Source organism: Hyalella azteca, unplaced genomic scaffold, assembly GCF_000764305.2.
Source record: "Hyalella azteca isolate HAZT.00-mixed unplaced genomic scaffold, Hazt_2.0.2 contig12422, whole genome shotgun sequence".
Classification (NCBI taxonomy): Eukaryota; Metazoa; Arthropoda; class Malacostraca; order Amphipoda; family Hyalellidae; genus Hyalella; species Hyalella azteca.
Window position 1 is genome coordinate 370 of NW_025942382.1, and position 14,054 is coordinate 14,423.

The following is a 14,054-nucleotide window of genomic DNA, read 5'->3' on the forward strand; positions in this document are numbered from 1 at the left end:
TGACATGTTAATACACTGATACTAATCATTCGAATGTGGAATGCGTGATAATGGAATAAAGAAAATTATTTATCGATGAGACGACCCTTGCATTGTTCACAATAAGGTCTAATGCAACAGAAAAGTCTGCATCTATAATATTTATCAAGCAATGCCTAGCAAATTACGGATCAGGCAATAAGTCCAGCAGCTATCTCNCTGCCTTGATGGCCTATGAGTTAACTTTTTTATGGCCTTGATGGCCTAAGAGTTAACCTTTTTATGGCCTTGATGGCCTAAGAGTTAACCTTTTTATGGCCTTGATGGCCTAAGAATTAACCTTTTTATGGCCTTGATGGCCTAACAGTTAACCTCTTTATGGCCTTGATGGCCTAAGAATTAACCTTTTGATGGCCTTGATGGCCTAAGAGTTAACCTTTTTATGGCCTTGATGGCCTGGAAGGCGTCGTCCATGCTGCCGATGGCCAGAAAAAAGGAGAAGTTAAGCATGGCCTCCCGCGTGAGGCGGTCACTGTCCTCCAGCCCTGCAAAGTCCCGCATCACGCGCTGCGTTATCAGACCGCCGTCCTGGTGGACAAAATGTTTATTTATAACGTCAAGATAATGCGTTATCAGGCCGCCGTCCTGGTGGACGATATGTTTATTTCTTACGTCAAGATAATGCGTTAGGAGATAGAATAGAATAGAAGTGTCGGCACTGAAGAAATAGGCCCAAGTCCTGTTGCCGATTCTTGAATTTTTGTGAATTTTGAATTTTGTGTTTTGAGGAAATACATAGTCACGTGATGTTTCCTAGAGAACGAAACATTCATTTCTTACGACAAGATAATGCGACAAGATAATATTGTGAGGAAATACATTGTCACGTGAAGCTTCCTGGAGAACGAAACATTATTTCTGATGTAATACGTCAAGATAATGCGTTATGAGACGTGTTGTGGAGATATACATCGTCATGTGATGCTTCCTAGAGAACGAAACATTCATTTCTTACGTCAAGATAATACGTTATGAGATGTGTTGTGAGGAAATACATTGCTAAGTGATGTATCGGAGAGAACATTTCGTACGAATGTACATTTTCCAGTCAATGATCGCCTTATACATATGAACAATAGTTGGACCAAACCACGAATTTTACTAGAAACAGAGTCAGCGCTGTTATCAATCACGACGCGCGCAATTGCGTAATTGGCAGAAAGAAAGAAAGTTAGCAATAAAGTAAAGCTCTACAATCTTCAAACAGCATCATATGCAATAACTGTTGTTTTGCTGCCAAGAAATGGCCTTTGGCAAAACAATAACTGTTGTTTTGCATAGAATCTTTGTGCTTTTTGATACTCACTTCAATGATACAAGAATAAATATCACTTTATCTAAAATAAAAACTGAAATAACTTGAAGAAATGAGAAATAAATAAATAAGTAATAAATAAATAAAAAAGAAATAAATAAATAAATAAGAAATAAGTAAATACATAAGAAATAAATAAATAATAATAATATAACTCACGGGATTTAAAAAACTAAAATAACTTGAAGAAATAAGAAATAAATAAATAAATAAAAAATAAATAATAATATATAACTGACAGGATTAGTCTCCCTGTTGTTGAGGAGGTAGACGTGGGGAACCTGCACGCCCAGGAGGCGGGTGTAGAGGGGCGGCAGAGGCAGCACATCTTGTACTATTGTGCCGTGCTCCTCTGACACAAACAGCGAGGCCACCACCACGCTTGTCTGCAACAATAGAACAATGTTAACTCAACAGCGAGGCCACCACCACGCTTGTCTGCAACAATAGAACAACTGAGGCCGCCTCATACAGAACAACTGAGGCCGCCTCATACAGAACAACTGAGGCCGCNGGTTCGCAAGGTAATAATTACATCGAAAGCTTTAGGTTCGCAAGGTAATAATTGAATCAAAATTTCCATACCGGCCTGAGACGTCCCAGATCTTGACGTGTCCCAGGATGGCTGTCTCTTATACACATCTAGATGTGTATAAGAGACAACCACAACACTACTCACAAACCTCACCACTCGACCACAACACTACTCACAAACCTCACCACTCGACCGCAACACTACTCACAAACCTCACCACTCGACCGCAACACTACTCACAAACCTCACACAGAGCATAAACGATGGCATCAAACCCGCACACAGAACACTACTCCTAACAATAGACATCAGTAAAGCCTTTGATGCCATCCCTCGCCTCTCTCTCACAAACAAAATTTACAACACCACAGAAACCAGCAGTGCAGAAACCCAGCTCTCTAGACTGGAGAGCTGGGTTTCTAGTCTAGAGTCTAGACTAGACTAGAGTCTAGACTAGACTAGACTCTAGACTAGAGTCTAGACTCTAGACTAGAGTCTAGACTCTAGACTAGATTCTAGACTCTCTAGACTTTAGTCCACCTAGCCAGGCTGCGCTGCGGCCACCACCCTTCACTACAAACATACGCAAACAGGATCGGCCAAGCAGACACAGACACCTGTCCATCCTGCCAGAGACCTGCCCATCCTGCCAGACACCTGTCCATCCTGCCAGACACCTGTCCATCCTGCCAGAACACATTCTCCTGGAATGTCCGCTCTGGCAGGACCTCAGACAACACCACCACATAACCTCGACCCTACAGCTCTGGAGCGACCCCCTGTCGGTGGTGTCGTACTTGCGCGAGGGGGGTCTCCTATAAAAATGAGACCGGTGGAACCACAACAATAACTACAATAATAGAACAATGTTTGCGTTCCTCAGATCCTAACCTTGGCGGGGTGAGGCCGCAGGATGAGGCTGGAGGGCTGTAGGGCAGCGAAGGAGGCAGAGGGCGAGTGCTGAGGCGCAGTGGCCACGGCCTCACACAGCAAGAGGCGCGCGTCCTCGCGGTCCCAGGTGTGGCTGCGGCTGAAGCGGCCGCACACCTCGCGTGCTGCCTCGCGCTTAGCCCTGCAAATAAATGGGTCAAGTTGTCCAAATGCTGACTCACTATTTTACTCACGGTGCACGCACCGCCTCGCGCTTAGCTCTGTAAATATATGGGTTAGGTTGTCCAAATGCTGACTCACTATCTTACCCACAGCGCACGCACCGTTTGCTTCTAGATCTGCACGCCGGAGGAGGCAGTGCATTAATTATGTTTAGCATGGAGCTCGCGATGCTTTATAGCCACGGTGAGTTGAAATACATTGTTTAATACATGACATTACGATGAAAGTACATGGCACTGATATCATGATTAGTATGTCGTGCACCGTGTCCCCGCCTCACCGGTCGTGCCCCGCCTCACCGGTCGTGTCCCGCCGTGTCGGAGGAGTGCAGAGTGTCGGCGCTGTTGGGGGGCGCGCTGCCGTCCAGGTCGTCGTCCTCGTGCTGACCTGCAGTCACACACTCAACTTAAGAGGCAATGTAACTCAACTGAACATTTCTGTTCACAATGACATTTAATACGATAGAAAAATTAATAAAATAATTGTTCTGTTACCACGCTGAACTTTGAAACAATGCTCGAAAAATATTAAAACAATTTTACCAGACGCGAAGTTGAAGCAAGTAACAGTGTCTGATATTGAAGTTTGGAATTTGGGTTAATTCAACTTATAATTTCTGTTCACACTTACATTCATTACAATGCTCAGAAAATAAAGCACAAATCAGCGAGTTTCATACCAGACGCGAAGTTGAAGTAAGTAACAGTGTCGGTATTGAGGTCCCAGATGTAGAGTTTGGGGTCCGGCAGCAGGGAGGTCTGAGCGGCCGTCACGGAGGCCTTGGTGCCGGTGCTGTTGACGCGACCGCTCATGATTTCACCGAAGTCTTTGATGACGTCAGCGAAGTTCTTAGAGCCGCTCACCGCCTTCACTTCACTGCAATATTGAACATCATTTCAATCTAAAATACAACATCAACAACAAAAGTGAAAATGAGAGTTTTTTATCACTGCAACATCGATGATTCCAATCTAAACTATTGCAATCGAAGCACGAGAGATAGCAATCATTTTAATCTAACTTACAACATCCAGTTTACACCGAGGCATGAATTTTTAAATTTGGACTAGTTTCTCCATTATAATAATTTATACTGACGATATTTCACTCATAGAAAACGGCAGGTTAAACCTTTATGAAGCTTTAGGTTCGCAAGGTTTATAATTATTTCGAAAGCTTTAGGTTCGCAAGGTAATAATATTTCACTCATACAAAACGGTAGGTTAAACCTTCATGAAGCTTTAGGCTCGCAAGGTAATAAATAAATAAAAATTTCCATACCGGCCTGAGACGTCCCAGATCTTGACGTGTCCCAGGATGGTGTAGGACAGCATGAAGTTCCCGCACAGGTCGAGTCCTACAGGCTGTCCTTCGGACTCTGGGAAGCTGAGCTTCTGTAGCACCGAGCCTTGTACAGAGCGTACCTGTAGCGTGTACACTCTTAGTGATGTACTGCACCTTGTACAGAGCGTACCTGTAGCTGTCTCTTATACACATCTAGATGTGTATAAGAGACAGGTACAGAGCGGCGTCGGCAGGGCGCGTCTGCTGCTCGTAGCGCCACATGGCGAGGTGCCCGCTGCCCGTGCCCGCACACAGCATATCTGCAATAGGTATTGTTATTATATTAATTCAACTAAAACTTACACAACACAGAATATCTGCAATATTGTTATTATTTTATTATCTCAACTAAAACTTACACAAAATCAAATATCTGCAATGTTATTAAAATTATATTATCTCAACTAAAACTTACACAACACAGAATATCTGTAAGATTATTATTAATATATTATCTCAACTTAAACTTATCCAAAACATAATATCTTCAATAATATTAATATGCCATTATCTCCCAAATATCTGCAATATTGTTCATATTATATTATCTCAACTTAAACTTATTTTTAATATTAGCTTTTAATCGGAATTTCAGTATATTAAACTATTATATTTTAGCGAGATTACGATTTTAACAAAAGTGATATCAAATAAACTATTTTATACTGTTCGTGTCCTTAAGATTTTACAGAGTGAATTTATTAAACTATTTTAAGTGTAATTTCTCATGATTTGATCCATGGCCACTTAACCGGCATTCAACGGACGCTGACTAGGAGAGTTAAAGCTACACTGTTAGAAAAAACGGTGAAAAAACGGTCCCACTGGCTTTCTAGTGGCCGGTCGCCCTTTGAAAATAAACTGTTTCGCCGTTTTTATCAGATGTTTTACGCATTTCTAGTGTTAAATTGGAATAAAAACGGTGCCGCGGTGTTTCTTTTCACGTGCCGACCGGCCACTGAAACGCCGGTAATACCGTTAACGGTAATTTTCCTAACAGTGTACAGACGGCATTGAAGGTAGCAATTAAGTGAGCACAGTTGCCTGAAATTCATTTATATATTTTCCAGGGCCCATACTTTCAAAAAATGTTAAGAGATCGTAAGTTCATCAGCCAATCATTGAGGGCCTTTCAAGCAAAATCCACCAATCATAGACAATAAAATAGAGCGTAAGTACTTACGTTCACTTAGCGAGTTTTGAAAGTATGGCCCCTGGCCTGGAGCCGCAAGCGTTCGCCCCCTGACAGTAGTGAACAATATTTTCAACTAAAGTTTAGTAGCAAGAAGCAGCTTTGGCCAGTGACAAGTCGATTTAGCGTCCAATTATCCAGCCATGCAATAAACAAATTAGAGGTTTTTTATCATTCATTCCAGTGCTCCTAGTCATGTTTCAATACATGTGGGGTAATTCGTACACTGCGTGTCTTGATAAATGTGAAGGCCTCACTTTTGCTTTGGCAGAACGAGAGGCACATGATGGCCTCGTTATCCTTGAAGCCGAGCGCAGGTTTGAGGCTGAGGACAAAGTTGTCGCCGCTGTCGATGTTCCAGAGACGCACGCACGCGTCGCCGGTGCTGACAGCCATGACGCCTGACGTCGCCCAGCACAGGTGAATGTCAGCTGACCGGCCCGTGCTCAGCTTTACCTGGAAATTTTATATATTGATACACACATATTAATATTGTCTGTAATTCCCACGCGCCTCAGAGTATCAAGTATCAGTATCAGAAAATCATATTTATCGCAATAGAAATTGAAGAGCCGTTTAAATTGTATTGTCTTTTACCTCGTGATAATCCCATTTTTCAAACCCGATCTATTTAACAAGAAATGATGAAGGAAACTCGAGGCACAATATGAGTCTCTTAGTTTGACAAAAATAAACCCAGATGAAGGAAGAAATAATATAGACAATGATACGTTTCCTGAGTTCCCACTCTTGAATATGAACCTAACAGACCTTAGGGAGCGAGACTAGAACGGAGCTTTGGAAGAAACTTTCCTTGTCTATTTGGTAAGATGGAAATGCTGTGGCTTTTCAATTGCTTCATTCGAATGCGTGATTGGATGAGTATTATTAAGCGAGGCCTCAGATGCGTACAGCCCATGAAACATAACCATTTCTCGACACACATTTCAACGTACACGGATTTACTAGTAACATGGGGAAGTATTTCGTCGGTAGGGAAGAGACAAAATGAAAGAGCTTGAAGTTGCAGCAGGCAGAGAAACCTGACAACTAAATAAATCAAGTTCCTCGAAAGAGAAAGATCAGAAAAAGGAGAAGTTAAGCATGGCCTCCCGCGTGAGGCGGTCACTGTCCTCCAGCCCGGCGAAGTCCCGCATCACGCGCTGCGTTATCAGGCCGCCGTCCTGGTGGACAAAATGTTTATTTCTTATGTCACTATAATGCGTTGTGAGATGTGTTGTGAGGAAATACATCGTCACGTGATGTTTCCTAGAGAACAAAACATTCATTTCTTACGTCAAGATAATGCGTTATGAGATGTGTTACATAAAATACATCGTCACGTGATGCTTCCTATAGAACGAAACATTATTTCTTATGTAATACGTCAAGATAATGCGTTATGAGATGTGTTGTGAGGAAATACATCGTCACGTGATGCATCGATGAGAACATTTCGTACGAATTTACAGCATCAAGACAATGATTGCCTTATACATGTGAACAAACGTTGGACCAAACCACGAATTAGACTAGAAACAGTCAGCGCTGTTACCGATCATGACTAACGCAATCACATAATTGGCAGAAAGAAAGAAAGTTAGCAAGAAAGTAAAGCTCTACAATCTTCAAACAGCATCATATGCAATAATAACTGTTGTTTTGCATAGAATCTTTGTGCTTTTTGATACTCACTTCAATGATACAAGAATAAATATCACTTTATCTTAAATAAAAACTAAAAAAACTTGAAGAAATAAGAAATAAATAAATAAATAATAATAATAATAATAATATAACTGACAGGATTAGTCTCCCTGTTGTTGAGGAGGTAGACGTGGGGAACCTGCACCCCCAGGAGGCGGGTGTAGAGGGGCGGCAGAGGCAGCACATCCTGTACTATTGTGCCGTGCTCCTCTGACACAAACAGCGAGGCCACCACCACCTCTGACACATGGCAGAACGAGAGGCACATGATGGCCTCGTTATCCTTGAAGCCGAGCGCAGGTTTGAGGCTGAGGACAAAGTTGTCGCCGCTGTCGATGTTCCAGAGACGCACGCACGCGTCGCCGGTGCTGACAGCCATGACGCCTGACGTCGCCCAGCACAGGTGAATGTCAGCTGACCGGCCCGTGCTCAGCTTTACCTGGAAATTTTATATATTGATACACACATATTAATATTGTCTGTAATTCCCACGCGCCTCAGAGTATCAAGTATCAGTATCAGAAAATCATATTTATCGCAATAGAAATTGAAGAGCCGTTTAAATTGTATTGTCTTTTACCTCGTGATAATCCCATTTTTCAAACCCGATCTATTTAACAAGAAATGATGAAGGAAACTCGAGGCACAATATGAGTCTCTTAGTTTGACAAAAATAAACCCAGATGAAGGAAGAAATAATATAGACAATGATACGTTTCCTGAGTTCCCACTCTTGAATATGAACCTAACAGACCTTAGGGAGCGAGACTAGAACGGAGCTTTGGAAGAAACTTTCCTTGTCTATTTGGTAAGATGGAAATGCTGTGGCTTTTCAATTGCTTCATTCGAATGCGTGATTGGATGAGTATTATTAAGCGAGGCCTCAGATGCGTACAGCCCATGAAACATAACCATTTCTCGACACACATTTCAACGTACACGGATTTACTAGTAACATGGGGAAGTATTTCGTCGGTAGGGAAGAGACAAAATGAAAGAGCTTGAAGTTGCAGCAGGCAGAGAAACCTGACAACTAAATAAATCAAGTTCCTCGAAAGAGAAAGATCAGAAATTCCCTTACTCAAACTTAATCATGTCCAGTCTTGAAATGCCTAGCACCTTATGAGCCTTTCAATAAGTCCAGCAGCTATCTCAATCAGTCGTCAGTTATGAAAGCTGAAGATCGGGTTCCAAAAGCCGGATCCCTTGTGAATCAAGTCATGAAAAGTACAAGAATCGGCAACAGGCCATGGGCCTATTTCTTCAGTGCCGACACTTCTATTCTATTCTTTACCTTGGAGATCTCGCGCACGGCGCCATCAGCGTCCGTGGAGAACTGAGCGAGCACCAGCGCGTCTGTGATGACCACGAGGAGCTGACGCTGCTGGTGCTGCAGCAGTCGCAGGATGGCGCCCTCTGCCTGCAGCACTTGTACGAACGCCCCGCCCTCCGACACGTGGTACACGACCCCTGCAACCACGCCACCATACAGACAAAAGTATACTGTTTATTACATGACATTTCTATGAGAGTACATGGCACTGATATCATGATTACATGATATTAGCATCGTGATTATATGATATTAGCATCATAATTACATGATATTAGCATCGTGATTCTGTGATGCTTATGTTGTGCACCGTGTTCGCGGTCGTGCGTATAGTATGTCGTGCCCCGAATAGGTAAATCTTCATCATGTCTGCGCGCGGTGAAGGCGGCAATGTAAAGGAAAAGTCGAATTCTAAGGTTTTAAAACCATGGGTTTAGCTTTAAAAACCCCGAAAAACCCTTATTCTATGGTTTTCAAACCATGGGTTTAGCTTTAAAACCCCGAAAAACCCTTATTCTCCTCACCGGTCGTGTCCCGCAGTGTCGGAGGAGTGCAGGGTGTCGGCGCTGTTGGGGGGCGCGCTGCCGTCCAGGTCGTCGTCCTCGTGCTGACCTGCAGTCACACACTAAACTTACAGGCAATGTAAGGCGTAACTGAAACTTTCTGTTCATAATGACATTTAATACGATTGAAAAATTGATAACATAATTGTTTTGTTACCAAAATGAAATTTGGAACAATGATTGAAAAATGTTAAAGCAATTTTATCAGACGCGAAGTTGAAGTAAGTAACAGTGTCGGTATTGAGGTTTAGAGTTTGGGTTAATTCATCTTATAATTTCTGTTTACACGGACATTTAATACAATGGTTAGAAAATAAAGCATAAATCAGCGAGTTTCATACCAGACGCGAAGTTGAAGTAAGTAACAGTGTTAGTATTGAGGTTTAGAATTCAACTTATAATTTCTGTAATTCCACGGACATTTAATACAATGCTTAGAAAATGAAGCATAAATCATCGAGTTTCATACCAGACGCGAAGTTGAAGTAAGTGACAGTGTCGGTATTGAGGTCCCAGATGTAGAGTTTGGGGTCCGGCAGCAGCGAGGTCTGGGCGGCCGACACGGAGGCCTTAGTCCCGGTGCTGTTGACGCGACCGCTCATGACTTCACCGAAGTCTTTGATGACGTCAGCGAAGTTCTTAGAGCCACTCACCGCCTTCACTTCACTGCAATATTGAACATCATTTTAATCTAAATTACAACATCAAGAACAAATCTGAAAATGATAGTTTGAATCACTGCAACATCGACGATACTATATAAACTATAATGCAAGTTGCTATCGAAGCACGAGAGATAGCAATCATTTTAATCTAACTTACAACATCCAGTTTACACCGAGGCATGAATTTTTAAAATTGGACCAGTATCCCTACTATTATAATTTATATTGACGATATTTCACTCATACAAAAAGCAGGTTAAACTTTTATGAAGCTTTAGGCTCGTAAGGTAATAATTATTTCGAAAGCTTTAGGTTCGCAAGGTAATAATATTTCACTCATACAAAACGGTAGGTTAAACCTTCATGAAGCTTTAGGCTCGCAAGGTAATAAATAAATAAAAATTTCCATACCGGCCTGAGACGTCCCAGATCTTGACGTGTCCCAGGATGGTGTAGGACCTGTCTCTTATACACATCTAGATGTGTATAAGAGACAGATACAGAACAACTGAGCCCGCCTCATACAGAACAACTGAGGCCGCCTCATACAGAACAACTGAGGCCGCCTCATNGTTTAGACAAAAAGCTAAAATGAACGTTATATCCTAAGAATTTTCTTCTAATCTGTTGTTTAGACAAAAAGCTAAAATGAACGTTATATCCTAAGGATTTTCTTCTAATCTGTTGATTAGACTTAAAGCCAAAACACTTCACTAGTATACATAGATTAGTGTTCTCATCCGTTCATGACCCGCTGCCGAAACTGAGATTTCACTTCAGAATCCCTAGGGCTGTATATTCAAATTAATGGAGCTGTGTCCAGGTTATATATAATACAGTTGCAATATTTAATTTTTCTATTCATTTTCTAAACTTTCTTCCAAAAAAACTTTATCGAGAACTTGGGATCAAAATTCGTCCACGGAATGTACTTGTTAAATTCACATCACAGTAAGATATTAAGGTCATTAGTACGGAAATACCGCTCTGTAAATTGCATCAAACTTTCTCAAGTCTTTTCTGTGTTATCTGAAGTTTTAATTGACGGAATCCTAGTGCAATAAGGTGCAGTTGAACTTTTATCAAACAAAGCGTATTTTTTACAAGATAGTTGCCGGCGATTGGCCGTAGGGCTCGAGACATTCTGACAAGATACTTTACGAACGTCCGGTGATAGCGCCTCAATATAGTGCGAGAAGATGAGAATACTATTCAACTAATTTACCCTATAGGTACTCGTTAACTGATTTAATTTCGGTGATTCACTAAAAATAGTGAGGGAAGATGAGAGCACAAACTATTCAACTAACTTACCCTATAGGTACTCATTAACTGATTTAATTTCGCCTATTCACTAACCGATGCGCGAGGCAGCCGAGGCGTCCGCGTTTATCTGGAAGACAGCCATGTGCGTAGCGTTCCAGACGAGTACGCAGTCCTGCGTGTTGTGCACGCCACGGACCTGTGCGTGCAGTTAATCCTGATTAGCCATCACGCAATCAGAATTATGGGAATGTGGATTAAATGAAGGTGGATTAGGGGAAGGTGGATTAAGGGGACCTGCTACCCTAAATCGAGGTAGCCTATAACTCCTACAGTTATTATCCGATCATCATGAAACTTCACATACAAACGTAAAATGTAAAAATAATAACATTTTACCTCTATGAATTTTTCGAAAAAATTGATAGAAAACGTGATATTCATAGAAAACGGACAAATAAACTCGCTTGAACGTTATATCCTAAGAATTTTCTTCTAATCTGTTGTTTAGGCTAAAAGCTAAAATGAACGTTATATCCTAAGGATTTTCTTCTAATCTGTTGTTTAGGCTAAAAGCTAAAATGAACGTTATATCCTAAGGATTTTCTTCTAATCTGTTGTTTAGACTAAAAGCTAAAATGAACGTTATATCCTAAGGATTTTCTTCTAATCTGTTGTTTATACTAAAAGCTAAAATGAACGTTATATCCCAAGAATTTTCTCCTAATCTGTTGTTTAGACTTAAAGCTAAAACACTTCACTAGCATACATAGATTAGAGTTCTCATCCGTCCATGACCCGCTGCCGAAACTGAGACTTCAGTTCAGAATCCCTAGGGCAGTATATTAAAATTAATGGAGCTGTGTCCAGGTTATATTTAATACAGTTCCAATATTTAATTTTTCTATTCATTTTCCAAACTTTCTTCCACAAATACTTTATCGAGAACTCGGGTTCAAAAGCCATCCACAGAATGCAATTGGTAAGTTCATATCACAGAAATATATTAATATAATTAGTACAGCAACATAGCTTGGCCAATTGCATCAAACCTGCTTGCTTGCTTTCTATAATATATTCATGAAGCTCCTGGACGAGCTACTTACGCGGAAAGGTTACCTAGATAATAAAGCGTAGGCGTACGTATGAGCAGGTAAAACTGTTCTTTGATAGTGCCTCAATATAGTGCAGGAAGATGAGAATACAAACTTATCAACTGATTTATTCTAGGCTGGTTAACTGATTTCAGAGGGAAACAAGTTGCGAGCTCTGAAAGACAGCGTACAAACCTTGAAACTTGTCCTATCAGAAATAGCGTTGTATGGAAGTGGTCCTGTGTAGACTAAGGATCGGCCACACACGCCTCACCCACAGATACCCTATGGAACACCGCTCAATGCCTTACTGCAACGACTGTCTTGTCCCCCTGACAGTGATGCACGTGATAGCAAAGCATGGTTGAACTAGTATAAGGTTAACCCATCAGAAGCCCATTTTTGCGGATGTAGTTCGTTGTTCGCATGTGACGTCACTGATCTCAGTGACATCACGGGCATTAACCAATCACCGAAATGCGATCAAACCAATCAACCAATCCGCCATGGGAATGACGGGTTTGTTTACGTTTCTTGATCTACGTGACGTAACAAGAAAGCTGAATTGAAAGACGGAACTTCTCGTGGGTCAACCTTATATAGTTCAACCATGGGTCANCTTATACACATCTGCGATGAAGAAAACACGAAAATCTTCAGCAAATTTGACAATTGGATTTTTCGAAAATTCTAACGAATCTTACTTAAGATATTTTGTGAAGATTTTAACGAACCTTCTGCCCAGCGTCCAGCGTTATTTCGGATGCGGCGCTGAAGACGTGGATTTTCAGTTTGGTTGGGGAGATCTGCACGGCGCATACCTGCTCACCACAAGTGTGAGGTTAAATGACTTTTATTTAAAGGTTAAAATGTCATTTATTTAAAGGTCTAAAGGTTGAAATGCCATTTATCTAAAGGTCTAAAGGTTAAAATGTCATTTATCCAACGGTCTAAAGGTTAAAATGACTTTTATCCAACGGTCTAAAGGTTAAAATATCATTTATTCAAAAGTCTGCACAGCGCACACTAGCAAACCACATACTTAAGTAAAAAATGTTATTTACCCAACAGTCTAAAGGTTAAAAAAATGTTATTTACCCAACGGTCTAAAGGTTAAAATGTTATTTATCCAAAGGTATCACATTATTTTCCGAGTGAATTGAAGTCGACTGTTTGATAATTGTTTTGAGTGACAGAATAAATAACGTTATGATGAAAATACGAATAAACAAATGCAGTAACGTAATAAATGTGATAAATGTAATAACGTTGTTCAACAATGCTAGCTGCCATCCATTGTATGCATAAAGCTGCGAAAAATTTTTACGCCGTTTTTTGACGAATAAAGAATGTTCTCAGACGAATGTTGTACGAAGTCAAAAATGAAGGCATAGAATCTCTACCGAAAATTAAAGCAATATCATTTAAAATAATCTTCCAGCTCATCGTTATAGTTCGTTTAGAGTTTCAAACAAACTTGTGGCCGTTCAATAACTTGCAGCTTCGCACTCAGAGACCTAAACAAACAAATTGTTTAGGTCTCTAACATTTGTTTAGATCTGCAATAACATTTGAGAACCTGTGGAGAAAGTAAGATGAAAATATAAGCTCTTAATGCGAACAGTAAAACAAAATATATTTATATCATAATTGTTATTCAAGGAGCTGTTAGTGAGGTACGTGGTCTGCTAGTGAGTACCTGGTCTGATAGTGAGTACCTAGTCTGCTAGTGTACCTGGGCTGCTAGCGTACCTGGTCTGCTAGTGCACCTGGGCTGCTAGTGTACCTGGTCTGCTAGTGTACCTGGTCTGCTAGTGCACCTGGTCTGCTAGTGTACCTGGTCTGCTAGTGTACCTGGTCTGCTAGTGTACCTGGTCTGCTAGTGTACCTG

At 41.1% G+C, this 14,054-nt stretch overlaps 1 protein-coding gene across 1 annotated transcript in view; it reads right to left on the reverse strand.

The window, feature by feature from the left end:
• Positions 1-421: 421 nt before the first annotated feature.
• LOC108673337 (intraflagellar transport protein 140 homolog) overlaps positions 422-14,054 on the reverse strand; it is a gene marked incomplete at its 3' end in the record, with an annotated part of 22,616 nt that continues 8,983 nt past the window's right edge. Inside the window, 10 exon segments of the mRNA XM_047883272.1 lie at positions 422-567; positions 1,594-1,740; positions 2,781-2,961; positions 3,302-3,389; positions 3,682-3,878; positions 4,284-4,460; positions 4,525-4,606; positions 5,796-5,994; positions 7,343-7,684; positions 8,540-8,715. Of these exon segments, the coding sequence (XP_047739228.1) occupies positions 422-567; positions 1,594-1,740; positions 2,781-2,961; positions 3,302-3,389; positions 3,682-3,878; positions 4,284-4,460; positions 4,525-4,606; positions 5,796-5,994; positions 7,343-7,684; positions 8,540-8,715 (1,735 nt within the window).